Below are 15,553 nucleotides of genomic sequence, written 5' to 3' on the forward strand. Positions count from 1 at the left end.
TTAAACTCATCACTTTGGTGAGCATCCTCAAACGTCTCGCAACGTCAACGCTGTTGCTGGCGTAGAAGTTGGAGGCATGGAGCTCTGTTCTGGTTGAAGTGGCCAGACACTGATAGAGTCAAGCTTGACTGTATTCTTAGCTCACAAATCACTAGCCTTTGCCCATGGCTCATGGGTGGTTCTAAACTTCATAGCTGTAGGGTTTTTCCACATACAATGTTTTTAATATGGCCACACATGGCGATTTTGGTGTCATATGTGAATATCTAATAATCCTTGGTTGGAGCAACCGTGCTATAATTTTTATCAAAAAGCTGAATCAAATCAAAAATCCTGACCACCAAAACTATGAAAAAGGGATGGCGTAGTCCATGAGGCTCTACTATTGCAGGTTCTAGAGAGGATTAAATATTTGTATTTTGACTATTCGGATCTAATAAGAATCATGGTGACCATTCAAAGCTAGAAAGAATTTTGGTGCCAAGCTTAGCTATTTATGATTCCCATTTTGGATAATATACCTATTTATGATTTCCTACTTCAGATAATACACAATTCTTTAAATATCTATGATGGAGATGCCAAGTTTGTTATTTATTTTGAGATCCAGGATTTGGTTTTATGATTTGAGATTTCATCTAGGGAGAGAGAAAAAAAAAGAAAGAGTTTGGGTCCACGATGGTGATTCATGCATGATCTCGGAATTCCATGCTCTGCTCTATATTCACTCTATACCACCCAGTTTCCCTCTCCCAAGTCCCATCCAAACTCTAATTTCCATAAATCCCAATCTCTTAGGATGTTTGCTCCAATCCCAGTTACAGTAGAGAACTTTGTCCATAGTCTCAGTATTCAGCCGTGACTACATGAATTCAATATGGTACTTTGGTGTTTAAGACACATCCAAAATCAAAGAAAACCAAGATAAATTTTATATATATATATATATATATATATATATATATATATATATATAAATATAATTTTTAGTATCTTCATATAACATTAATCTTTTATATTAATGTGCCGTTGAAATATTTATTAAAAATATATTTATATGATGTGCACGCACTGTGTGTATGTTGTATAGCATGTTCTGTATACATTTGCACACTAGAAGCAGGCCCAGCTAAAATTGGATTTCAACTATTTAAGTTTTTGATAGGACGAGTCACATTTTTACCACTAAACTATATCTGCTATATATTCATTGTTCTAAAATAATAAATATTGGTATCTTATTATGTTCTCTCTAGGTTTTATGTTTTGTTGTCTCTACATTTCTTTGTTTTTTTCAGACTTCTCTTTTTCCTATGTTTCCTTTCTTCTTTAGCATTTGCCAAATGATTTTTCTAACTCTCGCTCGTATCAGATAATAATTCTCTAGAATGTCAAATACGTTGCCTAATTTGCTTCATCCAAATTATTAATACCCGATCATATCAATTTGATTGGATTAATACACCATGAAAGTTTTGGATATCAAATTAGTCGACAACACTTATTATTATTATTATTTTTCTTCGCATTTGCGTGCCCTTGTTTACTGATAAAAATAAAAATAAAGAAGAATAAAAGAATAGGCATCCTAACGGCAAACCAGCAGCAAAACTTACACCCCTTTCGCCTTCTCCATTATTCGTATCGTAAGGTGCTCCCACTTTGATCTGCTCTGATTTGAATCACAACAAAACTTCAAATTCATTTCTTTACTCGACACGTGGCAAATATACTCCCTCTCCTTTAGCGTTGTCCGCCAACTCCCTAAATTGGAAAGCCCTCCTCCTCCTCCTCCTCCTCCTTCTCCTTCTTCTTCTTCTTTTTTCCTAAGACTGATGGATCATACCTGACGAGTACCGATACACCCAATAAAATTAAAAAATAAAATATCTCAAAGTGTTAGGGATAACTCTTCATTACCAGTCTAGGATACTACCAAAATAACTAGCTACATAAACAACTATCCAATCAGCTATCCTCCTCCTCCTTCTTCTTCTTCTTTTTTTTTTTCTAAGACTGATGGATTATATCTGACGAGTATGGATGCACCCAATAAAATTAAAAAATAAAATATCTCAAAGTGTTAGGAATAACTCTTCATTACTAGTTTAGAATACTACCAATTACCAAAGTAATTAGCTGCATAAACAGCTATTGCCCATTAATTTGACAGAGCGCCTCAAGCGCTCTCCAAAAGTCCTCGTCTCAAGTGGAGTTTAGGTGAGGCGTGGCGCCAAGCCGAGAGAGTCAACGCGGTGGGCCCGTCTCCGACACGTGGGTACGTGGCACTGGCCCAGTAGCGGCCCGGCCCTGCTATCTTGTTCCGGGCGGCTCACGGCTTTCCCGGAAGCCCGCGCCCGCTGCTTTGCTCCTTACCGCTCGCAGCCAAAGGAAGAGCACGCCAGCTCTCCTCGTTCCTCCATCCCCTGCGGGGAGCTTTGCAAGGTATTTTAAAGAACAAAATACACACTTACAAAAAAGTGGCGAAAAAAGAGCCCGGTAAGATCCGTTTCCCTCCAAAATTTCTACGGTATGCTTCCACTCTCTCTCAGCTCCGGCAATCTCTCCTCCTCCTCCTCCTCCTCGTCTAGGGTTTCGATCTCGAATTTCGAATTTCCTCGCAAGAATTGAGATATTTAGGGTTCGTAGAGCTTCGATTAATGTGAAGGGTTGAATCTTTCTGGTTCCAGAGGTTGGATTTTGATCCAATTCGTGGAAATGGTGCTGATTTCGGAGATAGCAGGCGGCAACCCGAACGAGGAGGAAGAGGGGCGAAAGGAGGAGGAGGGGCCAGCGGAGGAGGAGCTGAAGGTGGACGGGGAGAAGGGCTCGCCGGAGAAGCCCCATGAGCCGGCGGGGAGTGGGGGCGCGGCTGGAGAGGTGAAGGAGTCTCCGGTCAAGGGGCCGCAGGGGTCGTCGGCGGGGCAGACGCACTACAACGAGTACGCCCTCCGGGTGGCCTACATCATGCGGAGCTACCTCGACATGCGGCGGGCGGGCGTCGCCGGCGCCGGCCAGGGGCCGCCGGCCAGGGAGGCGGCGGTGGGGGACCGATGTAAGGCGATGATGGAGGTGGTGCGGAAGGAGCATGGGATGTGGACGGTGTCGAAACTTGTCGTTGAGCACAACCATGAGCTCTTGCCAAACAAGGATGCCGATGGAGATGGCGCTGGGCTGGTGCCGGCCGTGGGCATGGAGTTCGATTCTGTGGAGGTTGCCAAGGCTTTCTATTATGGGTATGGTGAGAAGTCTGGGTTTAAGGCTCGGACAGGCTCCAACAGGCGGTCAGCGGGCAGCGGGCATCTAATAATGCAGAGGTTCTTGTGTTGGAGAGGGAATTATCTAATGTACAAGAAGAATTCGGATGCTGGTGCAGGGAAAGTGAAGCGGGGGCCGTATAAGAAGAGAGCTCGCAGGTTGGCAGAGGAGCCAGCAGCAGCAGCAGCAGCAAGGAAAGATGGGGATGTTGTGGAGGTCATCCAGGTCGAGAGTTCGACAGAGAAGGGAGGTGTGGCAGGTGATGATCATGGGGTCGAGGTCCAAAGTGGTCCTCCATTGAAAGAACAAGCGGTTGTGGAGAAGGATGCTGGGCAGAAACCACCTGCTCCAGTTGTTGGTATGCCTGTGCCAGCAGCGGCAGCTGCTGCTAGGAAAGATGATGGGAAGGCAATCCCTGTAGCCAATACTGCTCAGTCTCGGCTGTTGAGGGAGCTTGGTGTAAGAGCATCTCGATACACACAAGAAGAAAGGAGAGATATAATTCTCAAATACACGATGAAGAAGACTAATAGGCAGGTTGTAGAGAGTCCTGTTAAGGTAAAGTTGCAAAATTGTCTTCAAGGTTGTAGATACGTGCACTGCATTTGAAAGAAAGAAAAGGCATGGATTGTATGGATCCCTGCAATGAGTCGAAATCAGATAGTTGTGACATCAGAATGTTAATGAGAGATATGCATTTTGTGTTAAACTACTAGTGCCTTTGGCTGCATCTCTACAATTGTGTTCTATGGGTCAAATTGATTTCCACAGTGATATGCTTCCTATTCTTTGCAGGTTCCTTCACGACAAGCTTTGGCTGAAAGGCGTCAGCGAGGCATTGGAGGAAGGTTCCTTAGCAGACATGAGTCACCGGTAAGTGTCTTTCTCCCTAAAGTCTGGAGCTAAGCTTATGCAATGTTCATAGTTTTGATAATAACTTTCCAGGTCTTTGCACTGCACTTGACCTTTAATACAAACATCTAAATGGCCACTCACACTATAATTTAGTGCCAGCAATTTCAAGACATTTATTTCAGTCACTGGAGTCATGCATTATTGGGACAACCAAATAGATGCAGGAATTATCATCTGGATTGTAATCAAAAGTTGTCTATTCCTGTTGCATCTGCCAATTATCTCAGCTCATGGACTCAATTTATTCTCTGATAGAACTGGATGATTACGTTAGCCGAAAAGCCTATTTCATTTCTCTGGTACTTATCAAAGGTTGTTTGAAAATAAACTTCCGTTGACATATTTCTTTTATTTATAATTTTGCATAGGTGTGCTAATTTATGCAAAGAATGTATTCAAGCATTTTTAATCTTTCAGAGAGCCATTCTCTCTCTCTCTGTGTGTGTGGGCACGCACGTGTGTATGTGCGTGCGTTCTTGTACTTTTACAGTTATCTATAGTAGCAATGGTGCCACTTCTAGTACCTTCTTTCACAATGCATCTATTGCATCTAGCCAGTTCTGGACATGGTACTGTTTAGTTACTTGCATATTTATGGAAATATGCTGGTCTATTCTTGGAATGTTGTTTGGAGAGTGAGTCAAGTTATATGTTTCATTTCACTTCAAGTTTGCATATTTATGTTAGTAGTTTTCTAGTTTTCCGTTAAAAGGGCTCCAGAGGCTTTTGTCTTCTTGCAGAATATTACTCCAACAAACCACTATGTGTGTATTCCTTGAAGGAAAAGGCTCAAATCCTAAGCACGCTAATGCCTAAAGGGCTCCACTCTTCCAGATATTATGTTAAGTTTTTAGTTAAAAAGAATACTGTTGCAATGTGCTAAGGTTGAAATTATCCTTCCAAAAATTGAAACTTAGATTTATATGTGCACATTACAAGTTCTTTTATTTGAATAGAATTTTAAGATATTCCCATCATGATCAATGGAGCCTGAAAATTTGAAATTTCAATAAATGGACATTAGTTTCTGCTTCCACATTTGATACTCTTAAAAAATCTGTTTCATATTATGGAAGGTGGGCTTGTGCAATTGACATTTTATTCCAAACTCTCCATTTCTCATAACTTTAACTCTTTAGTTAAATGCCACTTATCAAAACCCTTTTTTGTAGGGGAACCCAGTGATTTTGACTCAGGCTTTACATAAGTCGAATCATTTCCAGATTTGCCCTTTGTAATGCACAAATGGCACAAAATATTGTTACAATCTTTGCCTTTTTGACGATGACTTTGGAGGAATATCATGTTGATTGTTTCATAGTACTGGCAGACTGATTTTCTGTTCTATAAAATGGTTTATTTTGAAACTATTGACAACAAGCTAAATCCATCAGGTCCCCAAGGGTAACATACATGTATAAAAACCCTAAGTGGAACTCTAATCACAAGAAAGGTTATAAGCTAATTGCCTGATACTTGGTAGGCCAAAAGTGAGATGGCACAACAGGAGTTGAAAAAAACTGTGTTAATCATAATCATGGTACAGAGTCCTATAGGACAAAAGGATTGCTTGAAAATTACTTCGGATAAAAGGATACCAATAGCAGCAAGTGGAAGAGGTTTAAAATTAGAAAATGGTGATCAAAATGATCGATAATGATCCTATAACTGGGATGAAGTGATGATTTTGAGAAGAAAAGGGACCGGGATAGATGGAGAAGAGCTTAATTGGCTTAGCAGTCACTTGTATGGGATTTATGATGCAGCCAAATACTTTAGAAACTAATTTTAGTTATTTTGGAAATTTTTTTATTATTATCCCTTTTAGATATACTTATTTGCATGGGAGTCAATTACCACTGTGATTACGAGTTTATTAGGGTTCTCAAGAGTCTACAGATTGTAACAGCTGTATGGGCTAAAGCATTAGCAAGAATTGCCTAAGTTTCTTCAATGCCTGAACCTTCCAAAGTTGATCATTCTTTGATATGGCAGCACTATGTCATTTGGTATTAAAGCTTTTGACTCCAGCCATGACAGAAACTTGTCAACAAGAGTTTCAGCGAAAGGTGGAAGCCAAGATGGAGCATGAAGGAGATGTTCGAACTGCAGATAAAAACAGTGATGCAGTTGGAGGATGTGAAAGAGGACCTGAAAGCATGCTCAATAACTTGAAAAATGTGATCAGTGATCACTGTGCTGGATCTCAAGTTCGACCAGTGCTAAAGCTTGACCTTTGCAGGTGTGGGCTTCTTAGGGGATATAATCACCAAAAAATCTCCATTACCACGCCGCCGTTGCAAGATCAAATGGTTATAGAAGATGATTGCTCATATAAGGAGCGAGGAGAACATTAAGAGGATGGAGAGTCCTATGATAAGCTGTAAGAGCAGATTTATGTACATGCTATTGTTGGAGGGTCATCCTTTGGAAAAATGCCAGTGGTGTGGTCCTTAAGAGACAATTTTCACAAATCTTATCAGTTCTACGAGCACTAATATTTTGATTGATTCAGTCTGGCGAAGAAGATTCGATGCAATATGGAGGTAACAGTAGTTAACAGGGAGAAGCGTCAACAAGAGATGAGTGCCCAATTGATCTATTACCATGGAGGATTTTTGATTCAAAAAAGAGATCTATATTAGCTTCTGTTGGGCAGGTGTGATGTAGTGTTGGTGGCCTATTGTTTTAGCAGCTTAGGCCCAATATTGTGGGGTAACTTTAAGATCTAGATTCAATTTTCTTATCAAAGACTACAATTCACATTAGAACGAACAAGGACTTAATGAGAATTGTTAACAAACATGATAATCGAATGTTGTTTCAAAAGACACCACTTTAGAAGTATGGCACAAGCTTCAAAACTGGCTACCACAATTTCAAGCTTGATGACAAGGTTATTTCAAGGGAGGTGGAATGATACAATCTGAGTTCTTTAGGAACTAATCATTGGTTATCTTGAAAACTTTATATTGCTATCCTTTTTAGGTCTCCTTACTTGCACAGGCATCAATTAATACTTTGCTTTGCAGTTAGGATTATCATGAGTCTACAAATTATAATAGCTATATGGACAGAAGCATCAATGAGAATTGCTCGAGTTTTTTCTTGTAAATTTGGAGGCCTAATAATTCTCTTGATATGGCGGAACCAAATGAATTTAATTGCACATGTGAGCTGAGAAAGGTTTTGCTTGATATGGCAGCACCATATCAATGGGAGGCAAGGTAAGGTCAATAAACTCTACACGTCCCTTGGTCCAAGGAAACTTGGTGGCAGGGTTAAGATTGAATAACCTTCCATGTCGCAGGTGCTTAGGATGATGATTATCTAAGTGTAATAGTGCCTTCTTGTATTATTCACTGTTTAGAATACTTACAAATGGTCATGATGCATAGATGCTCTGAGGTACCATATGATTGTAAGAAATTTCAGTCAGTTTCTAATATTTGTTTAATGATAGGTGGATATCAATGAGAATATCTGAAGATCTCAAGCAAAATCCTATGATCTTTTCTGTTTCAAGTAGAGCACCGGTGATTGGGTGATGATGAATCATTTTATCTGAATGATGCTTTAGGTTTGACAGGGATGCATGGTTGGAAGTGATTAGATAGCCAGATCAAATACATTGAGTATTTTGAAGTGGAAATGTTAGTTCGACACCACAACTTTTGTATTCATTATCGCCTTCATTGCTTCTCCTCCAGTAGATATTGATGGTGTTCGTGAACCAGTCTACTTTATGGAAACAATATTACTCTGGTGCCATTATTCCTACTTTTGCAGCTATCGGTTTACATTTTTACCTAATATGGGAAGCGGCATCTATTGATGAGTGGTTATACAATGGCAGTCCTTATGAGCTAATTGTTCTACATTTCTTACTTGGTGTAGCTTGTTACATGGATCGTGAGTGGGAACTTTGTGTCCTTGGATTGTTGTTGCATATCAGCTCTTGTTGCAGCTGCTACTGTTGTGTTCTTAATCTACCCTATTGGTCAAGGAAGTTTCTCTGATAGTATGTCTTTAGGAATATCTGGTACTTTCAACTTCATGATTGTTTTGGGGGGGGGGGAGGGACCTACATGTACTATTCATGGTGCACAGTGCCTTGGAGCATGCAATTGTTTAAGCACTTAATATTTCTCAGATATTTTGAAAATAAAGAATGCTTAAAAAGTCAAAATAAGTAATATAAAAATCTTATTCTGACAAAAAGATTTAGTAGAAGTAAAACATCTACTTTTCTCCTTCATTTTCATCTTTCCTTTGCCTTCCCATTATTAATAGTTCTTGTAGGCGTTATTGGTGCTTCTTGCAGCAATCGATATGACCTATAATAGATGATAAAGTCACTAAGCGTCTTTTTGGTTGCAAAAAAGTGGCTGAAGTGGGAAGTGGGCACTTTTGAAAGTGTGACTTACAGAAGGTGTATTTTTGCTATTTGTGGTTTTGGCGTTTGGTTTGTCTGGAAAGTGAAGGCCGCAAAATTGTAATTCTGGATTTCAAGCATTTGATTGTAGAAATTGGTTGGTGTTGACATTGACTTCTAGCCGGTTTTGCTATTTGGTTGACCTTGAAGTGTTGCGTTCTAGTCACTCTCAAAGTAATAGGTAAAGTTATTAATAACCCCACCCTTATGCAAATTTGTCACCATACCTTAAATAAATTTGTCACCCTACTCTAATACAATTCTTGCAACCGCATAAATTTATAATTTTTTGTTTATTTATAAGATCCTAATATCCTTTTTTTGTTTGCTCTGATTTAATTTATAAAAGAGAACCATGGAACACTTCTAGTTTAGCAGTAAAAGGGGGAGATAACAATATAAATTGTAAATTATAAAATAACTAAAATCAAAAAGCAACTAAAAGATAAGAGCCTAAATGTAAACTTTGATATGTAATCAGATTAAAATCCAAAAAACGACCATGGCAAGAGTTAAAATGTCTAACTTATTGATTTCATGTCACCATATTGATCATTTTTCCAAACTTATGCTGTTTATATCTGTAGAACAAGGGCAATAACTATATCCATGTCCTTGATCTGCAACTTTTAATGAATGTATTCCATATGTTTGACTAAAAAGTTGATTTTTTCATTAAACTTTAGTTCTTTTGAGATCCACCATCCACCCACGAGATCCCCCTCTCTTCCTTAATCTAAGAGAAAACTCTAAGCTTTTTATCCTTAGCATGAGCCACGCTAGCCCAGTGAACTTGTGGAGCATTGATCCAACAAAATTGATTCAAGTGAGGAGAAACCCTAAGCCTATGCTCCTTCATGGATCACCACACCCTCTTCATGTACTCTCTCCATCCTATGTAGACTTTGCTTCCCTCGTCAGTGCTTTAGTGATAGGTGCCTCATAATCTTAGCTAGGCATGGTGCAATTGAATCTTGCCACCCAACTCCATCTTGTCCACTTGTTGCCACCATGCCATGTGGTCTCTGCCACCTTCATCATCGAGTGCTGTAGCTATTGTTGGAGCCTGGTCCTCTTCAAAGGAGAGGGAATATCAGAGACAATGGTTGGAGTGAGGGGGAAGATGGGGCCAGCAAGGACTCAAGAGAGGTGAGCAAGGGTAATGCAGGAGGGAGGAAAGGGGTCAATGCAAGGAAGCTAAGGGGTCAACATGGTGAGGATATTGGGGTCGAAAACTATTGGGGCCCAAACAGAATCGGGTGGGTGTTGGGACTGAAAGGGGTCAATGCAAGGAAGATAGGGGTTAATGTCGTGAGGGTATTGGGGTTCAAACAGAATAGATTGGGTGCATCGCACTTCGAGCAATTTCCGATCACTTAGGACGAAGTCATTGAAGCGACATTTTAATAGAAATGAGCCTACGTGCTTGTTAGTCAGACTCCACCTGAAGTGGACTTGGTGGTGCTTGAAATTTCTAAGCAATGTCCACATTGGGTACCCACTCCTTGGCAACAAACTCTCCTTGAAAGTTGAGAAGGTGAAAGGTAGAAGTATTGGAGTAGGCTTACTTGCATTTAGATTCGTGGGTGCTACCACAATAGCTATTCCCACCTCCCTCACTGGTCTTTGAATTTGTGTACCGACTATTTCATTAGATACTTGATGCATGAAGTGGTGGTACTTTAAAGCCTTATTGCTTATCCTGACAAGTGACAACACAAGCCTACCTACCTACCAGTGTCCAGACTTGCCTCACTCAACCTGTAACAAGCCTGGGCAGCCACATAGGCACTTGCTTAGTGACCATGATGCTCGAAGCCTAGGTTGGGAACCTAGTATGCTGTTCTTCCTAAGGTGGGAACCTAAGAGTTTCCTCTTAGCTCTTTTGTCTGAACAATGGTAAAAGATATTTTGCCAGAGACAAGCATACTATCAGGTGAATTAACATGAATAACATTAACAGAACTCATATTTCAATTGACTGATGTTTTATAACAATGGTAATGATGATGATGTCAAAATATTTTTCTTCAAATGTTACATGTTTAAAATAGTTTGCAAATATATGGTAGTCACATCATATAAGCATTTGGGAATATCTTATTTTTCTTTATTTTGCTCGAAAAATTTATGTTAAAACTATTAAAATATGCAAAGCACTTGCTAATATTTTCAATGATCATCTATAAACGTGTCATATGTCAACTTATGAAAAGATTGACCCTTTTACACCTTTCCTCTTAAAAAAAATAAATCTTATTTCATCCTGAAAAAAGAAAATATTTTTTTATTTATTATATTTTGACTTAGATTTTTTTTTTTCGAAATCGCATAAAATTGATATTTCTCTATCTAGAGCCAATAGATTAGTTAAACTAGTTCACTGGTCAATGATTTTCCAGTTGACCTGAACAATTAATTTACAATTGATTTGACTAATACTAGCACCAGATTTATATGGATCTCTTCTGAGAAAATTTAATATTCCAACAGGGTTCTGTTTATAAACGCATCAGTAGAATTGGTTCATACCATTACATATTATTGCATATAGACATCGTAGTACTGTCTGCTTCATAATTTCATATTAATATGAGATCTTCTTGAGGACTCCTGAAAAGAAGTATTCTATAATATGTACAGTTACTTCAGACCATGGCTAGTGGTACAGTTTGTTTGTTACATAAATGATGTTCAAGCTTCATCTGGACAGGAAAAGTGAAATCGTGTCAGGGCCTTTTAAATCTACAAGTAAATATAAAAGTGATTTATTGTGCAAAACACTGGCAACTGGAACCTCTTTGTTTGTTACTCCTTTCGTTGCCTTGCACATTTATGCTTGCGTCGTATGCTGTTAATTTAATAGCATGCTGATTTTTTTCTGAAATCATTAAATTTTCTAGACTTCTAGTAGTCAGGATAAAAGGACGGAAGCAGAGCCAGCTGTCCCTGCAGAAGATGTTGCAAATTTAGGAGGGGAGCCGAAAGTTGGCATGGTGTTTGCAAATGAAGATAAAGCTTATGAGTTCTATGTTAAATATGCTGGAACTGTTGGTTTCAGTGTTAGAAAAGGTTGGTGGGATAAATCTGCGAGAAATGTAACTAGATCAAGAGTTTATGTGTGTTCAAGAGAAGGATTCCGCCCAAGGAATGTGGCAAACGATGCAAAGAAACCACGGACAGAAACCAGAACTGGTTGTCTTGCACGCATGGCAATCAAGATTACACCTAGTGGTAAATACTCTATCAGTGAATTTGTAGCTGACCACAATCATCAACTTGCAGCTCCATTGGATGTTCAAATGTTAAGGTCACAGAGGGTTTTAGCTAAGGTTCAACCTGAAGGTTGTCAAAATACCAGTCTAATTCCTGCAGATTACAAAAACTATCTCCGGTCAAAGCGAATGAAGGACATGAAACTTGGTGATGCAGGATCCCTGTTGGAATACTTGCAAAAGATGAAAAGTGAAAACCCATCCTTTTTTTATGCCATCCAAGTTGATGAAAGAGACCAATTGACAAACATTTTCTGGGTGGATGCAAAATCTATGATGGACTATCACTACTTTGGTGATGTTGTATGCTTTGACACAGCTTACAAAACAAATGATTATGACAGGCCTTTTGCATTATTTCTTGGTGTTAATCATCATAAACAGATCATTGTCTTTGGTGCTGCATTACTATATGATGAAACTATAGAATCCTTCAAATGGCTGTTTGAGACTTTCAAGACTGCGATGGGCGGAAGACAACCAAGAACAATTTTGACAGATTGCTGTGCAACAGTGAGTGATGCAGTAGCTGCTGTATGGCCGGGCACAATGCATCGTCTATGCTTATGGCAGATCCACCAAGATGCCAGCAAGCGGTTAAGTCATGTTTTTGAAGGCTCAGAAACTTTCGCATTAGATATTAGTAGATGTTTGTATGATTGTGAAGACGAGGAGGAGTTCCTACTGGCATGGGAAACAATGTTGGAGAGGTATGATCTCAAGGACAATGAATGGTTGGGTAAGTTGTATGAGGAAAGGGAGAAGTGGGCTTTGGTGTATAGACGTGAAATCTTTTGCGCAGACATTGCAAATGCACTAAGAAATGAAAACTTGAATACTGTACTAAAGGAATACTTGAAACTAGAGACAGATCTTTTGTCCTTTTTCAATCAGTATGATAGATTGGTGGAAGAGCGGCGATATGCGGAACAACAAGCTAATTATCAGGCAAATCAAGGGACTTCTAGAATACCTCCCTTGCGCTTACTGTGGCAAGCTGCAAATGTTTATACCCCTGCAGTTTTTGAAATGTTTAAATTAGAATTTGAATTGACAGTGAATTGTACAGTTTATAGCTGTGCTGAGGTTGGGACAATATCTCAGTATGAGGTTACTGTCAAGGATAAAACTAAAGAGCGGTCTGTTAGATTTGACTCTGCTGATGGTACAGCCCTTTGCAGCTGCAAAAAGTTTGAATTTTCCGGTGTTCAGTGCTGCCATGTGCTGAAAATACTTGATTTAAGAAATATTAAAGAACTCCCACTTCAGTATGTCTTGAAGAGGTGGAGAAAGGATGCAAAAGTTGGGTCAATAAGAGAGAATCATAGGTTTGCACTTGATGGTGACCCCAAGTCATCTATACCTAAGCGTTACAGCTCATTATGCCAGATATTGTACAAAATTGCAGCAATGGCTGCAGAAAATGCGGAGGCATATTCATGCATGGAAAGCCAATCAGATCAGCTCTTGGAACGGGTAGAGCGTATTTTGCAAGCAAGACTTCTTGAGATGCCTTCCCCAAGCACTGCCTCAAAGGTTCAACCACGCAATCTGGTTCCCAACAAAAGTAACATTGGGGAATCTCCAAGGGCTAGTGGGAAAAGGAAGAAGAATGGTGATGCTCATCATAGGAATCAGAATGGTTTTGGGTCAAATAAACGGCAAAAAGGAAGACAAGGTTGCATAAAAATACATGCTTGTGTGCTCTTTCTTTTAATGCTATTCTAGGACCAGAAATCTTTGTATATTAATGTTATTGTTGTCTGGTAGATGTAAAATCATTAATTTTAGGACTGTCTGATGAGGCAGAAATTGAAACAAGGAGTGATGAACTGCCTGCGTCATCAGATGAGATTTTGGCTCAGCCCAGGAATCCTCCTAATCAGTTCTTTGTACCAAGTCAGTTCATGCAGGTAGCTTTTTGATTATGGACTTATGAATAGTTCTTGTATCATTTGTTTGTGAAAATTGGTTTTAGAATCCTGTTATTGATGGTTTTTCTTCATATTGCATAGGGACCTTATGTTTCTGGTCATCAATTCGGATTGAGTACTGTTCAAGGCTTTCATAACATGACACAATTTAGTCAGGTAAGTTTAATGGAAGTAGGTGTTTCAAAGTGTATACTGTTGCCTGTCTGAAGTTGATTGTTTTCCTGACAGATGCAAGAGTCTTCAACTAGTTTGCTACAACAGCAACCATTCCATGGCAACACTCAGTTAGGCCAGGTAATCATTTTGTCAAATTAATTTGTTACGAATTGGATTTTTAGAGCTTTTCTTTTCACCTGCAATTGGATCTCAAATAAGTCCCAAAGGCCAGATCCTAGTCTTAAGCCAAGTGTATGACATCTCTAGAGTAATGGTTCCACACAGGAATACCTGATATTTGTGCTGAACTGCTGATGGTATACAAAGGTGTGGTTTGAAATGTAGCATAGTAACTGCCAACTTTGCTTTGAAACTAATATGGTGTTATTTCCACTGTATGGTTTCTTAGTTAGGCTTTTTGATGAACAGGATGTTAATTGTGTTTCTTTTCTTCCTTTTTTTTTTCAGAATGACGTGCAGGCCTGCTCAGCTGCTGATGTGCAGTCCTTGCAATTTGGTGGGAGCAATCCACAACTGGGCCACCAGAGCAGCGATCAGGGCCATTATTCAATTCCTGTATGGGACTTTCTATGATGTAAGTTTTACTACTAACAGAAACATAGCCCAAGTGGTTTCATTTTTCTCCTTGATTAATGTCAAGTGCCAACCAAATGACCTGACCATAGCCAGGATGAGTCGGTGATGGATGGTCAATGGTCGTGTAGGTTGGCAATGAAAGGAGATGATCTTCTAGCTGGATGATGGGGATAATTATTGATGATATATAATGTGATTCTCCTAAATCTACAGGCATGCTATATTACCCAACTTCACATCTGGTTAAGGTGCAAAGTAATGTAGGAGAGGTTCTGTCATTTCGGGACTCAGTTGGCTTGCCATGCTGAACATCTGACAAGACCACAACTGAAGTTTTTACAGTTTTGCTACTTCAGATGTGAAGCAAAAAACACTCAGAACCATCAACAGTGGAGTGAAAAAATGGTACAAACAAGCGCTACAGGTTGACTGATGTTCACAGCTGTTCCTAACTGAAAATATTTCCTACGCTCTCACCAGATCATCGGTGCTCTTTTCATTTCTTTTGTATCTCCCTTTCCATTCTCATCCAGGTATCATTGTATCAATATAGAACCTAATGCAGAGGTTGTGCTCTGCAGTAGAGAATGTACATCCTGAAACCCAGTTGTGAAGATCTAATATTAATATCTACGATTATGCGAGAGGAGATGACATCGAGAGATCTTTGTTATCTAATGTTAGTAGGTGTTGAATGTTTGATTCATTAAATGTAATGATGTAATGCTTAAGATGGTTATCAAATGGAAGGTAGTCACTGCATGTGAAATCCATAAAAAGTTTTTTTTTTCTGAATGAATTCCATAAAAATTCGTTACCACGTGATCGAGAACTCTGTCAAGATACGACTAAACAAGAGATGACCTGATCTCTTGCTGCAGTTCTTATTTCCGGAAAGGCAAGAAAGTGTGAACCAAGATCCTAATAAGTGGGGCTTGATCAGCTCAATGGTTAAGGCTCCTAACAACAAAGTATTGACTTGA

The 15,553-nt window shown here is 39.4% G+C and overlaps 1 protein-coding gene across 3 annotated transcripts; it reads left to right on the forward strand.

Annotated features, from left to right (window-relative positions):
- The first annotated feature begins 2,338 nt into the window (after positions 1-2,338).
- LOC120104070 (protein FAR1-RELATED SEQUENCE 4-like) lies at positions 2,339-15,343 on the forward strand. 3 transcript variants are annotated; one of them, XM_039114487.1, is made up of 9 exons: positions 2,339-2,499; positions 2,691-3,816; positions 4,054-4,131; positions 11,512-13,561; positions 13,654-13,796; positions 13,899-13,973; positions 14,046-14,111; positions 14,442-14,568; positions 14,784-15,343. In XM_039114487.1, the coding sequence occupies exons 2-8, from the start codon at positions 2,719-2,721 to the stop codon at positions 14,565-14,567; spliced, it is 3,636 nt and encodes a 1,211-aa protein (XP_038970415.1). In that variant the 5' UTR covers positions 2,339-2,499; positions 2,691-2,718; the 3' UTR covers position 14,568; positions 14,784-15,343. The 3 variants fall into 3 exon arrangements, with proteins under 3 accessions (XP_038970415.1, XP_038970414.1, XP_038970416.1); XM_039114486.1 differs by having other exon boundaries at positions 2,339-3,816; XM_039114488.1 differs by having other exon boundaries at positions 2,340-3,816; positions 13,693-13,796.
- Positions 15,344-15,553: the final 210 nt, after the last annotated feature.

The sequence above is a fragment of the Phoenix dactylifera genome, chromosome 16 (assembly GCF_009389715.1).
Source record: "Phoenix dactylifera cultivar Barhee BC4 chromosome 16, palm_55x_up_171113_PBpolish2nd_filt_p, whole genome shotgun sequence".
Lineage (NCBI taxonomy): Eukaryota > Viridiplantae > Streptophyta > Magnoliopsida > Arecales > Arecaceae > Phoenix > Phoenix dactylifera.

Bases quoted from the DNA above. Each gene is read 5' to 3' on its own strand.
- LOC120104070 (XM_039114486.1), top strand. From the start codon at position 2,719: ATGGTGCTGATTTCGGAGATAGCAGGCGGCAACCCGAACGAGGAGGAA. The intron at 13,562-13,653 runs GTTGCATAAAAA...GTTGTCTGGTAG, and splicing joins ACGGCAAAAAGGAAGACAAG to ATGTAAAATCATTAATTTTA. The intron at 14,112-14,441 runs GTAATCATTTTG...TTTTTTTTTCAG, and splicing joins GCAACACTCAGTTAGGCCAG to AATGACGTGCAGGCCTGCTC.